General features: G+C 40.4%; 1 protein-coding gene across 5 annotated transcripts; it reads left to right on the top strand.

Annotated features, from left to right (window-relative positions):
- Nucleotides 1-1837: 1837 nt before the first annotated feature.
- On the top strand, nt 1838-13956 carry prrc1 (proline-rich coiled-coil 1). 5 transcript variants are annotated; one of them, XR_013079247.1, is made up of 10 exons: nt 2734-2811; nt 4926-5038; nt 5779-6144; nt 7319-7464; nt 7605-7707; nt 7814-7977; nt 9504-9607; nt 10641-10743; nt 11391-12271; nt 12432-13956. XR_013079247.1 is itself a non-coding variant. In XM_076758810.1 (9 exons), exons 2-9 carry the CDS (start codon nt 4942-4944, stop codon nt 11598-11600), a joined length of 1293 nt encoding a protein of 430 aa, XP_076614925.1. In that variant the 5' UTR covers nt 1838-1904; nt 4926-4941; the 3' UTR covers nt 11601-13956. The 5 variants fall into 5 exon arrangements, 3 of the variants coding, with proteins under 3 accessions (XP_076614925.1, XP_076614923.1, XP_076614924.1); XR_013079248.1 differs by having other exon boundaries at nt 2763-2811; nt 4902-5038; XM_076758810.1 differs by lacking the exon at nt 2734-2811 and adding an exon at nt 1838-1904 and having other exon boundaries at nt 11391-13956.
- Nucleotides 13957-14034: the final 78 nt, after the last annotated feature.

Raw genomic sequence — 14034 nt, 5'->3', positions numbered from 1 at the left:
CCTTCTCTTTTGTGGTTGAATTGTTGGTAGATGAAGATGGCAAAGAATGGCAGAGTAAGTGATTGGTGTCCCTCAGAGCAGCGGAGTGGTGAGTATGGTGTGATAATGATGGGATTAATGCTGTGGAAATGTACATTATACTGAATTTATCATGTGAGCTAGTAAAGTCTGAGTAATTCCACCCCCCCTCAATATTTTTGATCTGTCTTCCTATTAGTGACCAGCCCTGACAGAAATCATTCATTCCGGCCATGGCCGTTATTTGAATTACTTTTATTTTGTTTGCAGACTTTGATTTGAAAATGAATTGTATTTACCTTTTCAGTGGTTGAGAGAAATTGGGTTTTTGTAGATGCCTGTGATGCATTTATGTATACTATTTCAGTATAATGTGGTGTAAGTACAAATTATTTTTAGTGCAACAGTACTAAGAATGTAACCGTTTGCCATATAGTAGTATTAGAGCAGCAGTGCTAAGTTGAAAATGTTGAAACTTGATATAAAATTCACTTACCACCACTGACAGTTGCAGTAATGTGTAGCCTTGTGGAAATTTCAAGAACATTTGTCAATCTTTTGTCAGTCTTTCAACTGAGATTTCACCCTCCACAATGTTTACCATCTCTTTGCCTATACATGTAATTACTTATTCAATTTGAATTGCATTGCATTTTAAATTGCATTGTATTGTCTGTATTTATTGAACTGTAAAAAACAACTGTAGAATTGAACATTACTGTAAATGTTATCCCTAATAAAAATAGAATATTTCCTATTTATGTGCATATGTAAACTCCATTTTGACAAAAAGAAACTCTCAGTTCAAGGCACACCTTTTGTCTTTAAAATATGAATGGTCTGCTGCATATTGTTGTCCCAAGACAACAGAAAGTCTTGTTGAGCCTCACAAACTATGATATCTATCTATGATAGAGACGTATTTCTGATAAGTAAAGATCTGAAGTGGGTACTACAGTGTGTTGTTTCAGGAAGCAGAGCCACATGTGACACAGTGTCATAAGATGAACGTAATCAAAATCATTTGCAAATAAATAAATACAAAATACAAAAATCCAAGCATAAATCAAAAGAAATGCATCATGTGTGCATGAATCTCTAAATAAGAGTAATTAATGGTTGAAAGATATATTTTTAAAATAGACTAAAATCATAGATTTTCCTTCTGTTGTGCCAGGGTAACACTGGACAGATAGACTGCTTATTAAAACAATACAATACTCACTTAAAGAGATGTAGTTTGATATGAATTGATTGTTCAGTGTTTTTGTATCCACTAATAATAAATAATTGCCACACATTTTAAAGACAAGCATCCTCTGTTATTGCAAAAAAGGCAGGTAACTGAGGCCTTTGCCATGCAGAACTGCAGTGTGTTACGACTGAAGGTTAATAAGGCATTTGGAATGGCTTTAAAGATCCCTTGAATTTGTAGTCAAAAGCATATTTTATCTTAAAATCATTAAAGGACAAGGGCTGCTTCCTAACAAATAAAATCCCTGATAGCCATTAGATAGAGCTTTTGTTTATTAGAATACATAGAAACAATATTTTTAGTATATGTAGAAGGGCAAAATAATTTAATAAGTTATACAGCAGAAAAAGAAATCTTCATTTCTTTGAAACTTTAGTTCAGTCTGGGACAGCATGTACACATAAGTTTACCTTAAATGTGCCAAAGAGAGGGGCTTCGTTGGTCACGTGGTTTGACGCTCCTGGTAATCGGAGTAGTCACGTTCGAGCAGACGTGGCCACATACAACGATGCGTTCAAACAGCCGCCATTGGGTACAGGGAAACTGAGCCTCCTAATGCAGTCTGTCAGTGCAGGAGGGCTAATCATGAGTGAAATCATCACATCTCGCTGAATTTTCAACCGATTTTCAGGTTTGGTGAACATCAAATGTCAGATATTTAGTGCATTTAGTTTCAAACAGGAAACTTGGTCAAATTAAAAATGCGGGTTTTCATAACAAACCAACTCAGGCTACAGAGAGTAACAGTTCTATATTGGTTCTAATACTTCTGTAATATAGCCTAATATTTACGTTTATTTTTTACCTTACCCAACGTAATTAGTTTCTGAGTATGCCCTATATATTTTTCCTTACTGTAAAACGTCTGCTATGATATAACTTTGTTTATAATGTTGAATATACATGAAGACTTAATTGATAAAAAGATTTAATGACAACAAACACTACGTTGAATGATTATGCAAGTTTCTGTAAGGATTCTATATTCTGCTATTAATTACACTTTTAGTGAAATATTCACATTCATAATTTAAATTAGGCCTATATATCCAGTGTATCAGCAAGGTTGTGCAGAGTTGAGGTGTAACAGTTGTACATTCTGATAAACCAGCCTTATAGTTTTGTAAATCATCAAAAACTAAAAAACAGACAAAAAAAACTGAACAATATTAATTTCATGGAAATGAATAGAAATATTCATGACGATAGATGAATATAACTTGCAGATATATACATAACTTGCGGATATAGTCTAAATTTTAAAAATCTCTTTTTTCTTTACGTGTCACAAGTCAGTTTATGCTAGTTTCAAGACAGTAATGTCATGTTAGTTTAAAAGAACGGTAACTTATTGTGATAGGCTTATATCACGTTCAACAGTGAACCCCGCCACAAGATGGCGGCAGAGACAGTTCTGACCAGCCGGAAGCAGTCACCTCCGTATAATTTTATGACGTGGCATTGCTTGACGTCATCAAGGTGGGTCAGCGCTTGATTCATGAGTGTGCTGAGCTATACTGAGCTAGTCCAGCTAGCAGGTCAGTAGTCAAAGTATTTCTTCCGTAATTTTAAAAGCGGTACATAGAATTTGCGGATGCTTGTATCCCGGAGACTTAGACAGACGTGTCCGTGTGTCCTTTTACACCCTCACAGTGTCTTTAGCTAGAGCTCAGTGTGTTTGTACACGTGTACAGCTGAGTTGTGAACTGCAGCGTTCTGTGTGTTTAAGGAAGCTAACATTCAGTTCCAACTCCAACATTCTGATGTGGCGTCCCTTTAAAACAAAGGCTCATACGGAGAGACGTGATACTTAAAGTCTGTCTTCTTTAGATACGCTTATCATTGATTTTAAACAATGTAGCATGCATTTACGCGACACGAGCTCAAACAGAGCTGTGATGTGTTGTCTTTTACAAGGCTGAACAAAACGCTTGACAGAATGAAAATGGGAGCAGTAATTGACATGGCAGATGTCTGTTATGATGCGATGAAAGCACAATTATTCCTCGGTGTAATGTTAAAGCATGTAAGCAGGAGTGTCCGTGTTATGTCCGGAATGGTTTTCAGACTGGCTGCCGTACACGTCCACGCAGTGTTCGCCTACAGCAGCAGTTGTGGAGTTAGATTGTCACTGTGTAAAGGTATTTCTTTTTCCTAATATGTACTGTCGTGTGCGGCTGCGTAGAGGTTTGTATGGCCGTAGCATCGAGAAAAAACACTTGATAAATACGTATATAGTAAGTAGTTGTTTTGGATCATCACAAAACAAAATGTTACCTGGATGTTGACGTAAGTTATTTACGTGCAAATAGATGAAACGCCAGCGCAGAGCAGCGAACACGAGAGATATTTTTGCTCTAGGAGTATTACGGAAATTTCTTGAAAATCTCCAGTAACATGTTTGTGAATGTGTGACGAATCTCGTGATAGAGGCAGACCACAGCTCGTGCACGCGCACGGAAACCGGATAGTGTGAAAGCCAGCTGTGACACAACACGGACTGATTTGAGAACTGTTTATACTTTCATTCAGCCTGCATTAGGGATCTCTAAGCTACTGGATTTACTGGATTTAAGTGAGAGAGGAGATGTGTGGTGGTTTGGAAACTTCAACAGCAGAGCTTCATCGATGAATAACATGAGATGGCTGTTAATACTTGACTGTCATGAAGTCCATCCAGCTGTGTGATACAATGATGAATATGAAATGTGTCATTTGTGGTCATGTGTCATGCACCATGATACACAGAGTTTAGCTGTGTTGATGGAGCAGCACGGCAATACAGAATGTCTCCATAGTCACAGACAGACATGGAGGTTGACTGCACAAACAATAGCTTTATGGATGGAAGTAGACAGACTTGTGTGTGTACTGTATGTTTATGTGAAAGGCTACAGGTTAATTACTTATAGATTTATATCTGTCAACACAATGTTATTCTCCATGATTCAGCCAACTCATTCATCTAGATGAGATGAGGCTGCCAACTCTCATTTTGCAACTAGGGACAGAAACATGATAACTCTGCACAAAATACACCATAGAACATTAGCAAACATTTCTATTTATTCATGTTACTCATCCTCGCTCACCCTTCAGGGTGGAGGTTATGGAGTTTCAGATCCAGCACCCCTTGCATTATTTTAGGATCCATTTTTGGCCAGCTTCTCTGTCCCTCTTTCTGCACCTACCTCCACCTGTCTAATACCACTATCTCCGGTGATACCCTTTTCTACTCCTGCCTCTGTCTGCATAATTACCTCTGTCTCTTCACGCACAAGCAAATAAATACGACAAAGACATACAAGCAAAATAGCAAAATAACACCTTACTGTGTGCAACTCATTGAAATCATTCTTATGTAAGGTAACATGATGCCACTACAAGTTGAGTTGGTGACCTGCTGCGACTGATTGCATGTAACTGGTAGTAGAAACACCACCTTCTGAAGTATATTGACAGTGAAGAAACTGCTTTAATGTGAATCCGTTATTTGCAGTCTGTGGTCATTACCTAATGTGCTTCACCAGGTGAATTGGATAGCTGCGTCCTCTGAATATGTGCAGGCTTTTAGAATTAATGTGCGAGTGAACAACACATTCTGATTGATCACAACATCTTATTGCAGCTGTTCTTTTGGGCTGGATTGTAGGTTTAAGGTTAAGAAGATGATGGAAGAGAGCGGGATTGAGACTACGCCTCCTACCAGCCCTACACCTCCTCTGACTGTGGCTGCCACAGTCACCTCCCCACCAGTGACCATAGGTGAGAGATGGCTTGTGAAACGCTGCTTTATGAACAGACCAGGTTCGCTTGGCTGCATTAAAGGGCAGTCTGGCATCCCGGGATATAGAATAGGCTGCCAAAAAGCACTGCATTAATGAGCTATGTTGTTGGGAATTTAAATTACTCTAGTGAAACAATATGGAAATATAGATGTTGTGAAAAGGATCATGTTCATTCATGACTTATCTCAGCTTCAACACCGTGAGCTTTCAGCAGCCCAGACTCACAACCGCATTAGTGCATGTTGTAATAACAAGAAGCCACAGTGCGGTCAGTCCTTTTTAGCTGGGAAATGTGCCACTCTGTTCAAACTTATATATTATATGTTTCTTGTCAAAAATGTTTGTGTATGCGATATGGATATGTTAAAAATAAATTGTTAATGGATTGAAAAATGATTTATTATTGAACAATTATTCATGATTGGACAATGAGATACTGATGATTGGTATCTGTTTCAAATATCCAGTATAGGTTGAGCTATATTGCAAACCTCCCCTGTAATATTAGTTATGAATAAGGCTTTAAATTGTGTAAAAAGTCAATTAAATGTTGCATAGGTCAAGTTTTTAAGTCTCTTCAAGTTTGTTATCATAGCTGACTGAATGTAGCAGAACTGAAGGGTGATGACGTCACATGTAGTGAATGGGCTTAAACAGGGGGTGCCTGAAGTGTACTGAACATTGAGAAGCCTCTCTGTGGTGTTTGTTGTGTTTCAGGTCTGTCCAGCCCTCTGCCCCTCCCAGGCACCAGTTCAGTGTCCACCGCTCTCCCCCCTGCTCCCTCCATCCCTCCTTTTAGCAGCCCTCTGCCCGCAGCCTCCCAGTTTCCCCTGACCTCCACACTCTCCTCCCCCTTCACCAGCAGCTCTCCCTTCCTTCCTTCCACTTCTCCCTCTTTGCCTCCTCTGGTCTCCCCCATCAAACCACCTCCCTCCTTGGCTCCCGGCATGTCACCCCCCCCCATGGGCCCACCCACATCTACCTTCTCCATGAGTGCAGGATATGACATTACAAGGGGTCACGCCGGTCGAACGCCACAGACACCACTGATGCCAACATTCTCCAGTTCTTCTGCCATGCCGGGTAAGAGCCATGCTAGTGTTCTTCTTCTTTCGCACAATGTCAGCATGTGGAACCAGGGCTCCTTCTTCAGGAGCGTTTCATAAAACAAAATGACCCGTTAAGTCAGGCTGACTCACTAAATTATTCTCATCATCCAAAGTTCCTCCCAGCAAGTCATCAGCACATTTCATATTTATGAATTTAATGTAGAGAGGGTTGCTGTAATTGCCAAGTCAGCGCTTAGACCTTTGATTTCTTCCGTATCCCAAGCCGCATACAGTATAAACTTCAAAAAGCACAATGGAAACACACTGAAACACTTATATACAAGACTATTAATACAGCAAGAGGATGCAGACAGCCAGCCTTCATGTATTTAAACAGTATTAATCCCACTTTGTGGAAGCTGATTGCAAATTAAGCACCAGAATACAAACAGAAAGTAAACTCAAAGGAAATTAGCACAGCTACAAATCCATGACTTCTGTGCTTGATGTCTCAGGTCTGTGATTCAAAGTCATGAACAAACAGTTCTTAAACCTGACTCTTCTTCTCTTGATCTCATCAGCTCTGAGTTGTCTTTTTGAAACACTTTGATGCAGGTTCGGTTTGTTAGGCTCATGAAAGACTGGCTTTTCACAATAAGCTGTGCTTTACTGAGCCTCCTTTGTGAAACACCCCTCTCGTCATGGGTTTTTTGGAATATCAAGTGATTTGTGATATAATTATCTGACATGACTTTTCCTGGAGACTGCTCTCTGTGTTCACATTCACTCAGACTCAGAGACAAATGTTTGAATGTGGAAATCACATTTTCCTTTAGCTAAGGCAGCACCAAGAAACGACAGCAGTTAACATCTTCTGTGAATCTGATCCTACAGAACCAGGTGATGTGTTCAGTAGGTAGGCAGCCGTTATATTTTCTTGACAAAAGTGTTGCAGATTAATTTTCTGTTGATTGGCGATTCAGTTAATCACCTGATCATTTCAGCTTTCCAGCATAATTCAGTAAACACTAAACAGTGGCTTTAAAGAGTACTCCAGTGATTTCATAGAACGGTTCCATAAAGTCAGAGGACTCAGACCAAACAAATAAAAAAAACACCCTTAGCTGAAAGTCTGTACAGTTCCATTTGTCATGTGGGTTTTTCTTAAGAGTTTTTATTTTTTTTAATTGTCCCATCATATCTTCAAGGTGTCGTGTCAAACCCCATGGTTCAGCAGCCAGTCATGACAGGAGGATTAGATGCTGGATCTCCCATCACCTTCCCAGAGGAGCAGGAAGACCCCAGAGTGTCTGGAGACACCAACACTGGTGGAGGCATCTGGGGCTTTTTCAAGGTAAGACCACTCCAGTCAAATGTGGTTTGATATAACTTTGAAGCTCATTTCAGATGAGCAAGAATGAGAAAGATGATCAAATGAGAAAGAACCTCAGTGTTCTGACTGTCCTGTCCTACGCTTTGACTGTGTGTCCTCAGGGAGTAGCTGGTAACCACGTCGTAAAGACAGTCCTGGACAAAACCAAGCACTCTGTGGAGTCCATGATCACCACTCTGGATCCTGGCATGGCTCCATACATCAGTAATTCAGCCTGCTCTCTCCTCATCATTACATTAGCCATTCATGTAAAACACTGACTAAATGTTCAAATGTCCTCAATGAATGTCACTGTATTGTTGCTCTGCAGAGTCTGGCGGGGACATTGACATTGTGGTGACATCAGATAAGGAGCTGAATGTGGAGGCAGTCAGAGACGCCTTCCAGGAGGTTTTTGGGATGGCCATGGTCACTGGAGAGCCTGGTCAGTCTAACATTGCCCCACAGCCTGTGGGCTACGCAGCCGGCGTCAAGGTCAGTTCACTGCTGCTTCTCCAACCTGCTTTTTAAAGAAATGAAAACTTTTCTGTATCAAAGTAACAGAGAGGACAGAACGTTACATTTTTCACAGGATCAGGTTTCAACAGGCTTTTTCTTTATGCTCATTAGGTCTGACAAGGGTTGCAAATTTCATGCATTTTCCTTCACCAACACTGAACACATTAATGATCAATAATTGTTTAGTCATTGATCATTAATAGTGTAACTGTAATGCAGCTTTGCAGCCATTGCAGTCCAGCAGTCAGTTGTTAAAGCCGCCTTGTTGACTCAAAGTAACTCTGCAAAGGTGATTTACACCCTCTTGTGGCGACTGTGGCTGCATGTTGAAGTATCCTGGGGCAAGATACTGAACCCCAAAATTGTCCCTGATGCTGTGCCATTGGTGTGTGTGTGTGAATGGACAACACTCATAGTGAGCAGGTGGTTTAGCTGCTGTATGAATGTGCTGTGAGTGCAGGCGTGTCGTAAAAGCGCTTTGAGTCATTGTTGGACTAGAAAAGTGCTATATAAATACAGTCCATTTACCATTTTACCATCTTGTGGTATAGAAGTTAATATATGTGAGTTGGTACACAGAAAATACATTGTCGATTAATACATTTTTAATTGGTTACATTTTTTATGACAGTTAATCGATTATTGACTTATCATTAACATCTCATTTCTACTTGCGTTCTGGTCTGTATGGCTTTTCAGTACAGTCAGAAAAGGCCACAAGGTTTTTGTGTTGTTAAGATTTTGTAGATACCAGTGGTAAAAACAACCCTTTAAAATCCTTTTGCTGTATTCCAAGCTATCACTAACAGGTTTCTGAATTTTTCGATTAGTCTGTCGATTATTTGTTAAGAAAAAAAAATCTGAGATTTTGAGAATAATTTCATGAAATTATGGGGAAAAAGATCATAATATTTGCTCCACGATGTCCAGGACAGTGACTGTGCTCAGTCTGAAGACAGACACCTAGTCGGGTTTGGGACTGTCTCCCACAGGATGCATCTCACTGAAACGCTTTGTTTGGGTTTTCCAGGAGATTCATGGATGAGGACTTAGTGGTTGGTTTGGCACATGTACTTCTTGTTAATTTCCCCGCATCCAATAAAGAGCAGCATGCAGCCTCTTCGTTAAAGTTTGCCTCATCCAGAGACAGTCCCAAACGGTGCTAAGATGCCTGTCAGCTGTGTCACTGTGTCTGTGTGTCTGAACAACAGCAGATCTTCACATTTGAGAAGCTGGAACCAGAAAAATGACTGAAACAATGGATTGATCTAAATACGGTCGTTGCTAGTGGATATTCTTTTATTTAACTATTCAATTAATCAACTAATCATTTTAGTGTGGACCTCTATTGGATATTAACTATAAATTAAAGGCAAATGATCAGAAAGTCCAACAGTCAGTCAAAATCTTTCATTCTGCTGTCTCTCTCTCTCTCTCTCTCTCTCTCTCTCTCTCTCTCTCTCTCTCTCTCTCTCTCTCTGTGTCTGTGTGTGTGTGTTCAGGGGGCTCAGGAGCGCATTGACAGCCTGCGTCGAGTTGGTGTCATCCATGAGAAGCAGCCAGTGGTCTCTTTGGAAAACTTCATCGCTGAGCTCTTTCCTGACAAGTGAGAAATGTTTCTTATTCAAACTATTTGAACAGGCTGTCATTTAACACACACACACACGCACACACTCAGTAGTTTGTAGAGTAATGAACTGAATCATATGTTTGCAGGTGAAAACACCACATGTCAACAACAAAAAGCAAAGGGTTTAATCTCCCTTTAAAGCCTGTTTGAAGTTCACATGGTTACATAGAGGTGATGGCAGATGTACAGTGGCATACAGCGTTTGGGCATCCCTGGTCAAAACTTCTGTTACTGTGAGTTATGTTATGTGAGTAGAACATGGACTGATCTGAAGTTAAAGATGAAGCATTCTCTTCTTCATTCTCTCGGTGTATTATTTTTGTTTTATATAATATTAGAGGGAAACAAAGGAAAGGAGCGCCATACAAAAGTTTAGATTTGAACTCTCGGATCACTTTTACCAAGGTGACCTTAATTAGCTTGAAAGGGCTCTGGATTCTGTCCAATCATTGTAAGGTCAGGTGATGCAAATGTCAGAGCTTTATAGATATTCTTGAATTCTCAAATTTAATCCAACAATCAGCAGCCATGAGCCTGGCACTCTGAAAACTCAAATAAATGATCCCCACAAAGCAGGAGAAGGCCATAAGAAGACAGCAACGTGTTTTCAGGCAGCCGTTTCCTCACTTCCTAACATGATTAAAAAATGGCAGGAACAGTGGAGGTCACTTTGAGGTCTGACCAAGACCAAGAAAACTTTAAATCCTGTTTCACTGCAAAAGACCTTAAGGACGATTTAGCCGACTGTTGAAGGGGTGGTGCACTGTTATACTGTGCAGTGACAACTGACCACCAAAGGTATGTTCGGAGAAAAAAGGTAAAAGCTAGAAATAATGAAAGTGATCTTTCTTAGAATATTGAACAAATCCGCCATCCATTGACCTCAGGGAGGCATTGTTTAATAAATGACCTGAATTGTCCACATACATATGATCTGTTCCATGTGTAAATATGAATAAAGGCAGACATATAAAGCCATAAATTTTCTGAATCCTTCTGCTGTCTCCAGGTGGTTTGACATCGGATGTTTGATCCTGGAGGACCCTGGTCACAGCATCCGCATCGAGGTCTTCACTCAGGCAACTCCTCTGGGTCTAGACATCGTCCAACAGGTAGGACTCAGCAGTGCAACTGTAAACCACACAAGTGATACATTCACATGCACCGTGGAGTCTCAGGGCCACTGTTTGGGAAACAAACAATGTCACATTCATACCCAGCTCTCACAGTGACTGGTCAGCTGTGTGGAAGTGAGAGAGTCTTCTTCCGACAACTGTTTCCATCACTTTTGACACGAACAGCTGAGACAGACATTCTGAATGCCTTTAAGGAAAAACGTGCACTGTTATCGTCATATTCAGGGTTGATGATATCATGCCTCACTCTCAGTATGACAGCCAGCTTTTCACTCCTCCTTCCATTTTTGTCATTAAGAACAACTTTAACACTTGATTTCAGAGGTGGTAGGACAGTCTCCATCCATCTATTATCTACACCCCCTTATCCTGTTCAGGGTGGTGGGGGCTGGAGCCTCCCAGCTAATGATGTATAGTCAGGATTTCCTTGGCACTGACACCTTGCATTCGCTACTGGTGCCACATCTTTAAGCTCTTCAGTTTTCAATCGCTGTGGTTGCGGTTTGATTTATCATCATTGATGGGGCAAATATCAACTTCAGTCTTTTAAACTTTATTTAATTTTACTCTGTTAGAAACCTCCAGCAACTCATAAGACTGTTCTGAAACCTTCCCCTGTGCAGGCTCAGTCCCTGACCCCTCCTGACTACAGCCTGCGCTGGTCAGGTCTGATTGTGACAGTGGGTGAGGTCCTGGAGCGCAGCCTGTCCAACATCAACAGAACAGACTGGCATCAGGCCATGACGGGCATGACCCAACGCCAGATGATCCAGAGCGCTGCCAAAGCTCTGGCTGGAATCTACAAACAGCAGCTGCCACCCAGGACTGTGTGAGGCTCAATGGTTCCAGTTTCTGCCACAGACTGGGAGCAGGTGGAGACAGGTTGTGGGAAAAAGTAGCTGATTGGACAGCGAGGTTCCTCGTAGCTCCCCATCAGTCCGCCATGTGTCTCTGTGGCGCACATCCAAATACTGACTGACATCTCAACATGTCAGCAGGGTTTTACTGAAAGGCCATCAGATATCAAATCAGTACTTTGTTGCCAACTCAGACTTCAAAGAAGACTTAACCATTAACTGATCATCTCATCATCCTTCAAAGATTATTACACATCATGTATGATAAGATCATCCGTCTTAAGACATGTTGCAATATTTTGCTTTCTGGTTTTGTCTGTGAATGCTTCTGGTTATTATATGCAGGGACTGACTGACTGTGTCCCACTTGTACTCTTTATACTAAAGGTCGTCCCAGATCCAACATTTTAAAAAAGCCTACTCAAACCTTACTTGCATTAATTCATTTTTAAAGAGACCCAATCCAAAATGTGGTAGACCCAGACAGACAGGCCTGAAACCTGAAACATGACCCCACGTGACCCAGGTAGACTGAATATAATGTTTACCTGGCCTGACGTAGCTCCTGGTTGGGGTCATGGGTATTAGGAACAGAGTGGACCTGTCAAGTTCTCTCATATATACTGTAACACTGAAACTTTTAGTTTGTACTTAAAGGACCAGTGTGTAAGACTTTGGGGAATCTATCGGCAGAATATGGCAGAAATGGGTTAGGGTTAGGGAGGTAGCAGGTCCTCAGTTGCAGTTGGTTGCAGTTTGCAGCCTCACCAGCAGATGCCACTAAATCCTAAACACTGGTCCTTTAAGTTGGCAGTGCATTATTGTGGTAGTTGATGTTGAAGTCTCTCGTGAACGGTTTTGTAGTAATAGGACATCTTTAAAGGTATGTGCTGATATCCTGATATTACTGCCAATTTCACATTTTAAAACCTTAAATAGCTGATAAAATGTTTTTTTTATTATTATTATTTTACGTTTTTATTCATGTGTATCTTTGTTTTCTGAGCTGTTGCTACAGTCACTGTCCACGTTTTTCTGTTAATTTCTTTCTAGCTGTAAAGAACTCCTCTGTTTTCTTTGATGGATTAGAGTTAAGCCACCATTCCTCCCAGTATTTCAGTGCTTACTGCTTATGTTCAATTTATAAAAGAATTTTTGGTGTGGTAAACTGTTGATTAAACACAAAATTATTTGGGAATATGCAACATGTAATCATAGTAATAAAGTAATCAAGATATTAAAGAGAGGTTTTGACACAGGGCCTTATAATCAGGTAATAAAGCAGGACGCACCTTTGATAATGTCATTTGATTGATTTTTTTTTTTGTGCTTAAATGCATATTCCCATATTTTCATGCAAAATGAATATATCTGATTTAACTTACCATAAATAATTTTCCACACAGTGAACCTGCAGCGTTAGAGTGGACCCTGGAGGTCAGAGGCCTTGAGACGTTTTTTTTCTGTAACAGCTTTTTAAAACAGTGACTATATGAAGCAGTTGTGCTGAAAGTGGTTTGTTGTTTTGAAGCATTTGACACAGTCAACATGGTGATCTCTGGACAACCAGTGATGTTGCATTTGAATGAAAGAGATAAATCCAAGACTGATGAGACAGTGAGTCAGAATTGAATTAGTCTCTCTGCTCTCAATAAGAGTCTGTTTAGTAAAGCTTAAATAATACAAAATGACCACTTTTAAACAGATTCTGCAGTTCAATGCTGCGGCAGATTGACGTTCAGAGCCTGTACTCAAAATCACTCAGCGTGATGCTTCTGATATGAGTGTGACATAACAAGGCCTTGTTTGTGATCATCATGGATCTTTGCAGCATTGAAGCTGGGCTTCATCACTAGTTCCCTGCTTTACCCTGTTGGTGTCCCAGCCTTGCCCTCAATGCCTCACTCTAAAGCAAGTTTAGTCTGCATGCTAGTCTTTCTACATATGCTTAATTTAGCAACTTTTCCAGTGCAAATGCACCAAGTCCATTTAGAGTCAAGATATACTGTGCTACTGGGACACAGCTGCAGTGGTGTGATGGGTCAAATGATGTCATCAAGTTGTAGATATAATGTGTCAGCTTAAGAAAATCATAGTATCACATTCATTGATTCTTGCTTTTTTTTGTTGCTAAATATTTGCACACCCTAACTGTTGTGCTGTTGTATGTGCTGGTTAGCTAAAAACACATTTTGACCCATGAGGAACTGCAGCAGGATGCTAACAGTAACCTGGTTTGTTGGGTTTGAGTTTGGGAATATTCTTCTGTGTGCTTTGTGTCTTCTAAATGTGCCTTTTTACACAAATTCAATAAATCACTTTTTCAATGCTACATTGTTTTTTCCACATTAACTTGTCACACAGGCAGCATTTTCTCCAAGCACTGATACGCCTTCAGTGTCGTCTGTCC

This window comes from Chaetodon auriga, chromosome 19 (genome assembly GCF_051107435.1).
Source record: "Chaetodon auriga isolate fChaAug3 chromosome 19, fChaAug3.hap1, whole genome shotgun sequence".
NCBI lineage: Eukaryota > Metazoa > Chordata > Actinopteri > Chaetodontiformes > Chaetodontidae > Chaetodon > Chaetodon auriga.
Note: the sequence above shows the minus strand (reverse complement) of the source record. Positions and strands in the feature narration are given on the sequence as shown.

Coding starts and splice junctions, on each gene's coding strand:
- prrc1 (XM_076758810.1), top strand. CDS start 4,942: ATGATGGAAGAGAGCGGGATTGAGACTACGCCTCCTACCAGCCCTACA. Junction 7,708..7,813: donor TGGCATGGCTCCATACATCA/GTAATTCAGCCT, acceptor GTTGCTCTGCAG/AGTCTGGCGGGGACATTGAC. Junction 7,978..9,503: donor GCTACGCAGCCGGCGTCAAG/GTCAGTTCACTG, acceptor GTGTGTGTTCAG/GGGGCTCAGGAGCGCATTGA.